Source organism: Otolemur garnettii, unplaced genomic scaffold, assembly GCF_000181295.1.
Source record: "Otolemur garnettii isolate 467f Iridium unplaced genomic scaffold, OtoGar3 scaffold00109, whole genome shotgun sequence".
In the NCBI taxonomy this organism is placed as follows: Eukaryota; Metazoa; Chordata; class Mammalia; order Primates; family Galagidae; genus Otolemur; species Otolemur garnettii.
This window is the reverse complement of record NW_003852504.1, coordinates 1,957,484-1,967,497: the sequence shown is the minus strand read 5'-3', so window position 1 is coordinate 1,967,497 and position 10,014 is coordinate 1,957,484. Positions and strand designations below refer to the sequence as shown.

The following is a 10,014-nucleotide window of genomic DNA, read 5'->3' as shown; positions in this document are numbered from 1 at the left end:
AAAAAAAAAAAAATGATGGGTTCTTTTGTTTGTTTGTTTGTTTGTTTGTTTTTTGCAGTTTTTGGCCGGGGCTGGGTTTGAACCCGCCACCTCCGGCATATGGGGCCGGCGCCATAACCACTGTGCTATGGGTGCCAACCCTAAAATGATGTTGTTTGACTTTTTATATTGTAGTGATTTTTTTGATAACAGCTTTATAGAGATATAATTCATATACCACACAATTTAGCCATTTAAAGTGTATATAATTCAGTAGTTTTTAGCATATTCAAAGAGTTGTACAAACATTACCACAATCAATTTTAGAACATTTTTATCACTTCCAGAGAAACTCCATACCTATTAGCATTCACACCATGTTTCCTCTCCATCAGCCCTATACAAACTTCAGTTTGCTTTTATTTTCGTATTTTGGACATTTCTTATAAATGGAATCATATAATATGTGATTTTTAGAGACTGGTTTCTTTCCCTTAGCATGTTTTCCCAAGTTCATCCATGTTGTAGCATGTTTTACTTCGTTTCTTTTTGTGGCTGAATAATGAGCCATTGTATGGATATTACTCATTTTTAGTATATGCATATTTTTAGAAATGCATATTCATCTATTTTTTCTTTGGTTGCTTGTGCTTTTGGTGTCATATATAAGAAGCCATTGCCTAACTCATAGCCACAAGGATTTAATACTATATTTTTCTTCTAAGAACTTTATACTTTTAGCTCTTAAAATTTGTCTTTTGATGATACATTTTAAGGTACTTAGTGTGAGGTAGAGGTCTAAATTCATTCTTTTGCACATGGATATCAGTTTTTCCAACATCATTTGTTAAAACGATTCCCTTGGAATTGTTTTAGCACCCTTGTCAAATACCAGTTGGCCTGGCCAGGTGCAGTGGCTCATGCCTATAATCCTAACTCTCTTGAGAGGCCTAGGCAGTAGGATTACTTAGGTCAAGAGTTCAAGACCAGCCTGAGCAAGAACAAGACCCTGTCTCTACTAAATAAAAATGGAACAAATTAGCCAGGTGTGGTGGCACATGCCGGTAGTGTCAGCTACTTAGGAGCTAAGGCAGGAGAATCACTTAAACCCAGGAGTTAGAAGTTGCAGTGAGCTATGATGACACCAGTGGACTCTAGCCAGGGTACCAGAGTAAGACTCTTGTCTCAATAAACAAAACAAAACCAACTGACTATACATGTCAGTACTTACCACAGTGTTTTTAATACTAATATGATAATTAATATTCTAAAAATATATATGGCCTTTGTTTTTATAGGTTACTATTCGAGCTTCACTTGGACCTGTCCAGTCAAAATTATCAAGTACATCTTCTAGTGGTTCTTCGAGCACGTCTTCTCTTCAGGTCTCACCTCTAGCTGCTAAAAGTCTTATGAATGCAAGTACGTTTAAGATGAGTAGGTCTCATGCAGCTGCATCCACTTCAAATAAGCCTAATACAAGTAAAGCAAGTACATCTAAATACAGAACAAAGCCCTATTCCAAGCAGAAGAGACACCGCAACAGAAAAAATACAATCAGCATAGCTTTGAAGAACTTAAGGTAATATCTTTCATTCCTGATACACTTAATACTATTTAATCTTAAACATTAGAATGTTATTATAATTTATTGTATCATATTTACATCATAATCATTTATCTGGAATAAAGATCATGCAAATGATAAAAAAAGTACTCTTTATAACAGCTGAGCAGAACTTGAATTACTATATTCTATAACTTTCTCATTTACACTAATCTTTTTTTTTTTTTTTTTGCAGTTTTTAGCCGGGGGCTGGGTTTGAACCCACCACCTCTCATCTGGGGCCAGCACCCTACTCCTTTGAGCCACAGGCACTGCCCTCATATATATTTTTTTTTGAGACAGAGTCTTATTATGTCACCCTTGGTAGAGTGCTGAGGCATCACAGCTCACAGCAACTTCCAACTCCTAGCCTTAAGCGATTCTCTTGCCTCAGCCTCCCAAGTAGCTGGGACTATAGGTGCCCGCCACAACACCCAACTATTTTTTGGTTATAATTGTCATTGTTGTTTGGCAGACCCAGCTGGGTTCGAACTCACCACCTCTGGTATTTGTGGCTGGTGCCCTAGCCACTAAGCTATAGGCACTGAGCCTAATCTCATATTTTGATGCTTGAATTGGTTAATTTGGTCCTTTTTATTGCAGGGAAACATTAACTGGTGTTATTTATTTATTTATTTTTTGGAGACAGGGTTTTCCTCTATCTCCCAGGCTGGAATATGGTCGTGTAATAATAGCTCACTGCAACCTCAGACTAATAGGTTCAAACCATCCTCCTGCCTCAGCCTCTCAAGTAGCTGGGACTACTGGCAGGTGCCACTATACCCAGCTAATTTTTCTTTCTTTTTTTTTTTTTTGTAATTTTTCTATTTTTTGTAGAGACAGGATCTTGCTCTTGCTCTGGCTAGTCTTAAACGCCTGGCCTCAAGTGATCATTCCTCCTCAGCCTCTCAGAGTTCTGAATTACAGGCACTAGCTACTGTACCCAGCCCAATGTTAAATTTTTTGCTCTTAGTTTACCTGGTTGTTTCAAAGCAAATTTTCAGATTGTAAGGGTGTATTTAAAGATTGAACTTAAACATCTTGGCTTCAGTTAATAAAATGTTAATAAGGCTTTCATGTATTATTTTTGCTTTATAATACATATATTTTTTTCTGTCTCCATAGGTGTCAGTGGGGAATTCACAAGTGCATTGAGTGTCATTCTAAAATAAAAGATTTTGCAAGCCACTTTTCTATATATATCCACTGTGATTTTTGCAAATACAACACTAACTGTAACAAAGCCTTTATAAATCATATGATGAGGTAAGTTAAACATGTAAATAGGCAATCAAAATTGCCATTTTGGAAGTTTGTTTTTTGGAAACAAAGTCCTATTAGAAGCAAGGTTGTTTTATCAAGGAGCTAAAAGGGTCATGCAGTAGAGAACTCTTAGGATGTTCCTTATACTGTTTTCCAATGTAGTAACTCTTAAAATTACTGGGAGAAAAACTATAAGAGCGGTTAGACTAATGAAATTAGAATGAGTATGAAGGAAATTTGTTTTTCTATGAGATTTTTTTATGTCTTTTAAAAAATAGTTATATTAAATGTTTTCAATATATTTATCAGATAAATATAGTTGGCTCTCTATATCCATGAATTCCGCATCTGTAGATTCAAACAACTGTGGATTAAAAATATTTTCTTTTTTTTTGTTTTGAGACAGAGTCTCACTATGTTGCCTTCAGTAAGGTGCTGTGGTGTCACAGCTCACAGCAACCTCCAACTCTTGGGCTTAAGCTATTCTTTTGCCTCAGCCTCCCAAGTAGCTGGGACTATAGGTGCCCACCACAATGCCTGGATTTTTTTGTTACAGTTGTCATTGTTTAGCTAGCCTGGCCGGGTTCAACCCACCAGCCTCGGTGTTTGTGACTGGTGCCATAACCACTGTGCTATGGGCACCAAGCCTAAAAATATTTTGTAAATTGCATCTATATTGAACATGTATGGGCTTTTTCTCTTATCATTATTTCCTAATCAATACACTATTACAGGCTCAGCACCTGTAGCTCCAGTAGCTAGAGTGCCAACCATATACACCAGAGCTGGTGGGTTCGAATCCAGCCTGGGCCTGCCAAAGAGCAATGACAACTACAACCAAAAAATAGCCAGACATAATGGCAGGCGCTTGTAGTCCCAGCTACTTGGGAGGCTGAGGCATGAGAATCACTTAAGCCTAAGAGTTGGAGGTTGCTGTGAGCTGTGATAGCACTCTACCCAGGGCTGCAGCTTGAGACTCTATCTCAAAACAACAACAACAAAAAAACCCAGTATGACAACTATGTACATAGCATTTACATTGTATAAGGCATTATAAGAAATTTAAAATGATGGCTTGGCACCTGTGGGTCAAGTGGCTAAGGCTCCAGCCACATGCACCTAAGGTGGCAGGCTCGAATCCAACCCCGGCCCGCCAAACAACAATGATGGCTGCAGCCAAAAAATAGCCAGGCGTTGTGGCGGGTGCCTGTGGTCCCAGCTACTTGGGAAGTAGAGGCAGGAGACTTGCTTGAGCCCAGGAGCTGGAGGTTGCTGTGAGCTATGATGCCATGGAACTCTACCCAGGGTGACAGCTTGAGGCTCTGTCTCAAAAAAAAAAAAAAAAGAAATGATTTAAAGTATATAGGAAGATGTGCATAGATTATATGCAAATGCTGCCCCATTTTATATCAGGGACTTGAACATTCACAGATTTTGTTACCTATGGGAAATCCTGGAACCAATCCCCGTGAATATTGAGCAATGGCTATATATGTAACCTCATGAGTGTTACCCTCTTTGAAGCAGTCACTTTGAGACGCTCCAGGGTTTTTTTTTTTTTAATCGTCATCAGTAGATTGCCATGGCATTATAGCTCACAGCAACCTGAAACTTCTGGGCTCAAGCAGTTCTCTTGCCTCAGCCTCCCAAGTAGCTGGGACTACAGGCACCCACCACAACATGTGGCTATTTTTTAGAGACATCTGACTCTTGCTCAGGCTAGTCTCAAACCTGTGAGCTCAGGCAATCCACCCACCTCAGCCTCCCAGATTTCTGGGATTACAAGCATGAGCCACCGCACCTAGCCTCTTTCTCTCATTTTCCCTCACCTATCTATCTGTCCATTTGTCTTTCTAGCCATATTATCTTTGCAATAATTGAATAAAATGCAAAATGAGAGACTATGGGGCTATTCCAATCATGATGCTACTATTGGAATTCCTTTTCATATGTCAATTTGATTTACATTATTTTAGCACCTACTATACTAGGAAAAGACTTCAGAGGCCACAGTACTTTTGTTTGGATGGAGCTTGCTTTTTTCCTTCAGGATGGATTTTAAGTAGCCAAAACGTGTTCAGATATAGCTATGATAAATTGATCATTCAAATCAAGATAGTTCTCTTTATTTTCAGTTAGAAATAAGGTATAACCAATAAAATAGGTTTTCTTTTTCTTTTCTTTTCTTTTTTTTTTTTTTTTTTTTGAGACATAGTCTCATTTTGTCGCCTTCAGTAGAGTGCCATGGTGGCATAGTTCCCAGCATCCTCCAACTCTTGGGCTCAAGTGATTCTCTTGCCTCAGCCTCTCAAGTAGCTGGGACTACAGCTCCCCCCCCCACCCAGTGCCTGGCTATTTTTAGAGATGAGGTCTTGCTCTTGCTCAGGCTGGCTTGAACCCGTGAGCTCAGGCATGAAGCTACCACACCCAGCCAAAATTGGTTTTCTTATAGATCATGGCATGACCTCTATATTACTTTCTGGTAATGGTTAGCTATTGCTTTGAAGGGTCTGCCCACATTTATTGATGGCTTCACCACCTGGCTTACAAGGTTTGTTTATTCCACTGGATGACCAGCCTGACCTCACCGTACCTTGACTTGTTTAGTGCTAGCATAGCACATCCACCTCTAACTGGTATCCGTTTTCTTACCACTGTCCCATCTTCCTCATGGTACACAGTATTTATTTCGAATTCCCATTACCCCATGTATGTCTAGACTCTTGACCCCTTTTTCCACCCCAGCAGCACCAATCCAATTTCATAGTCCAACTCACCTTCCAGGTCTTCTGTTTTGAATGCTGCCTTGTGTTTGTGCTAAAATCTTTTACATGTTTAGCTTCGGTATCCTTAAATCTTTTATGCTTTTTGTTGTCTGTGCTTCATGCTAGACTTTATTTTGGTCCTGTCTTTTTAAAGACACCTCTTTGTTTTTATCTAAAATACATGTTTTTAGATACCCTCAAAATTTTATTGTAATCTTTTTTTTTTTTTTTTTTTTTTTGAGACAGAGTCTCAAGCTGTGGCCCTGGGTAGAGTGCTATGCTGTCACAGCCCACAGGAGCCTCCAACTCTTGGGCTTAAGCAATTCTCTTGCCTCAGCCTCCCAAGTAGCTGGGACTACAGGTGCCTGCCACAATGCCTGGCTGTTTTTGTTGTAGTTGCAGTTACAGTTGTTGTTGTTTCAGCAGGCCTGGGCCGGGTTAGAACCTGCCAGCCTCAGTGTGTGTGGTTGGCATCCTACCCACTGAGCTACAGGTGCCGCCAATTTTATTATAATCTTTCAGTTATTAACCTTGACTACTTATTATTCAGAGCTTATCTTTTTTGTTTTTCTCACTTAACTTTTTTCTACCTCAAGTTTTTTTCCCCTTGATCCAGACATTAATCTCAGAAAACAGACATGTGCCTTGCACAATGACAACTGTGTGAAGAGATGAAAAAAGAAAAATAGACACATCCCACTTTTTTATAAACAATTTACTAGCTTGTCATGTTTTTATTGTTTGTAATTTGAGTGTTATGCCCATATATAGCTAAGCTGCTCCTTTAAGGGTATCATTCAGGCCATGTGGTGGCTCATGCCTGTAATCCTAGCACCACTCTGGGAGGCAAAGGCAGGGATTGCCTGAGCTCAGGAGTTCAGAACCAGCCTGAGCTACAGAGAGAGATCCTGTCTCTAAAACTAGCTGGATGTGGCTCGTCATCTGAATCTCAGTGGTTAGAGTGCCAACCACATGCACCAAGGATGGCTGGTTCGAACCAGGCCCATAAACATCATTGACAACCACAACCAAAAACTAGACAGGGCTTCTGGCAGGTGCCTGTAGTCCCAGCTACTTGGGAAACTGAGGCAAGAGAATCACTTAAGCCCAAAAGAGTTTGAGGTTGCTGTGAGCTGTGATGCCACAACACTATACCAGGGTGACAAAGGGAAACTCAAAAAAAATGAGATAAATAAATAAATGTTATTCATAGCCTAATCACCAAATATACCCACTTTTTTAAATTCTTCTCTGTGACTTCCTCAGAGTATTTGACATTTCAACTGCTATTTTTCTTCTTACTTTTTAGATATTCTAATTACATTTTCTTCTTTCAACTCTTGCCTCTTTGTAATCTCTTTCATTGTTCCTTAAGCACTCTCAGCATTTTACTCTTTACCTTTCAACTGTAAATCCTCTCATTTCTTTTTCTTTTCTTATTGTAACAGTCTGTTTGGTTTGTCACCCTCAGTAGAGTGCCTTGGCATCACAGCCCACAGCAACCTCAAACTCTTGAGTTCAAGCAGTTCTTTTGCCTCAGCCTCCTAAGTAGCTAGGACTATAGGCACCTGCCACAATGGACAGCTATTTTTAGAGACGTGGTCTTACTCTGGCTTAGGCTGATTTCAAACACCTGAGCTCAAGCAATCTACCCCTCTCTGACTCCCAGAGTGCTAGGATTACAGATGTGAGCCACTGTGCATGGCCTTAAATGATCTAATTTCAATTCTGAGTTTTCCTGAGATCCAGTTTTTGTTTCTATTTGATATTTTTACCTTTGACTCACTGACATCTATGAGGAACAAAAATACATCAAAGTTACTATCTGTCTAGGACTCAAACCACTTTCACCTCAGTACCTTTAAGCTCAGTCTGTTTCAGTGCATCATTGCACAAACATGGAACACCAGCTAGAAATAATACACCATCCCAAGTTTCTGAGGCCTGTGGAGCTGTCTTGATCTGTCACCACACATCATGACTTTCTGAGAGTCTGCCTTCTGCAGTTTATTACTGTGCCTCACCACTACAAAAGTGGTTCTGCACCCACACTCAAGTTGCTCTAAACCAGACCCTAGCTAGACCTCAGTACACCGCTGGGAGGGTTCTCTTACGTCTCTGGGAGATGATAGCCATAACTTTATCCCTAATTCTGAGGGGATTAAATTGGAAAATTTGTTTGGCATGCTGTCCTCTCTTCTCACATTTTCTTTAGGCTCACCTGACTGTCTTGTAGGACCTCCAACCCTGTTCTTTCCCCTTCTGAATTCTCAACTGGCCCAAGAGTCCCTTTATAACCTCTTGCTAATTTCCAATAAGCCCAAACTCTGCATTGTTATCACTTCCATTGAGCTCTTACTGGTGATTTACCCTTTATAGAACTGACAGCCTCCACTTCTACTCTTCTAAGGGCCTTGTGGGACCCTTAGCTTTTTCCCTACTTTGGTAGTACTTTGCTTCCCTTGTTGCCTCAGGTTCCTCTCCCTGAATGGTGTACCCTCACTCCTACCCAATGTGGACTTTTATCATAGGCTTAAGCTCTGTACATATAGAAGCTTCATTTTCTCAGAGGTTGAATACTTTTATTTCAGAGTACCATTCAGGCTACCTTTATTTTCTCCATATTCAATAGCTAAAATGGCTTTTTTTTTTTTTTTTTTTTTTTTTTGCTTATAATACTCTTGAAGGTACATCTTTTTATTCTTCGTTATTCCCTGGAATGCTCTTCTCCTCCCCTCTCAGTTCACCTTGTGTGAAATATCTGATCACCACAGCTACTCATAAGGATCATTCCTTTCTTTGAGTTCTGTAACATTGAGCTATTTTGACTTATATGTGTCTCTGTTATCTCTTTGAGAGAGGAGCTCTTTGTATTCACCATGGCACCTATTCTGAGGATATTTTCTTGCAATTACAACTAACCAGATTATTTCTTTTCTCATGCATATATATTATGCTGGGATGGGTTATCTTGTGTCTGAGGGTAACTGTTGGTCTGCCATGTTGGCTAGTTTGAGTTTGTCAGTGCAAGATAGGGCTGGTGCTTCTCAAACTTCAGCTTGCATAAGAGTCAGCTGGAAAACTCATTAAAACTGATTTCTGGGCTCCACTGACAGAGATTGATTCAGTAGGGTTGCAGTGAGGCCTAATGGGCTCTGCTGCCTTTAATTTGCTCTCTTTAAAAGTTCTCTTAAGGACTCATTAAATGTTTCACTTTACTGATGTTAAGCAATGGCATTTAAGCACAAGTAGTATTTACTTTCAGGATCAACTAGGTTAGCAGTCCTCAACCTGTGGGTCACGACCCACAGGAACTGTAGTAAAGGGTTGCAGCATTAGGAAGGTTGAGAACTACTGATCTAGGTTATTCCCTCCTCCCCAAACATACTAAGATTAAAAAGTAATAAGTAATTATTATTCATAATTTTCATTATAGAAAAGTACATTATTTATATTACTAGCAAATACATTTTAAATTGTTTACTCTTAAGAGTTAAAAAATTAATTTGATGCTGATTTTTTTTTAACTGACTACTTTTTAAATAGTGGTGAGGTACTGATCATCTAAGAATATTCTCAAGGAAATATATCATTAGAAAATATACACATAAAATGGAATGTAGCTAACAATGTAGAATTAGTCAGAGATGACTTTCTTAGTCCATTCAGGCTACTATAACAAAATACCATAAGTTGGGTGGCTTATAAACAACAGAAATTTGTTCCACACAGTTTAGAGGCTGGGAAGTCTACGATCAAGGTGCCAGCAGATTCGGTGTCTGGGTGAGGGCCCATTCCTCATTGATAGCACGTCTTGTTGCATCCTCACGTGGTGAAAGGGACAAGCTAGCTCTCTAGAGTCTTTGATAAGGACACAAACCCCATTCATGAGGGTTCTGCCTTCATGGCCTAATTACCTCCCAGAGACCTCACCTCCTTATACCATCACCTTGGGGGATTTAAATTTTGGCATGAATTTTGGGAGGATGCCAACATTCAGATCATAGCAGTGACCAACAGAATTTTATTATTTAGATCATGGTCTTGTATTCAAAACTAGGAAATTAAACGTAAGTTTGAAATATGGTTATAAAATTAGTGACTTATTGTATAATAAAATTAAGAAAATCTTGTTTGTCTCTTGTCTTTCTAGCTTTCATAGCAACAATCCAAGTAAACAGTTTCATATTTTTAAGAAGCATTCAGGAATTCTCAGGTAACTAGTTGATCTTTTTCTGTTTTCTCTGTTTGAAAATTGTTATAACTTTTTAGAACCTGATATTGGAGTGCCTGTTTTGGAAATCTAAATGAAGGAATAGGCTCGGCGCCTATAGCTCAACCGGCTAAGGCGCCAGCCACGTACACCTAAGGTGGCGGGTTCGAATCCCCAGCCTGGACCCG

The 10,014-nt window shown here is 39.4% G+C and overlaps 1 protein-coding gene across 1 annotated transcript in view; it reads left to right on the top strand.

The window, feature by feature from the left end:
• Positions 1-10,014, top strand: part of ZNF280C (zinc finger protein 280C) — a 48,192-nt gene that overhangs the window by 31,105 nt on the left and 7,073 nt on the right. The window contains exons 12-14 of the mRNA XM_003796970.2: positions 1,278-1,561; positions 2,711-2,851; positions 9,767-9,829. Of these exons, the coding sequence (XP_003797018.2) occupies positions 1,278-1,561; positions 2,711-2,851; positions 9,767-9,829 (488 nt within the window). The remainder of the gene's footprint in view (positions 1-1,277; positions 1,562-2,710; positions 2,852-9,766; positions 9,830-10,014) is intronic.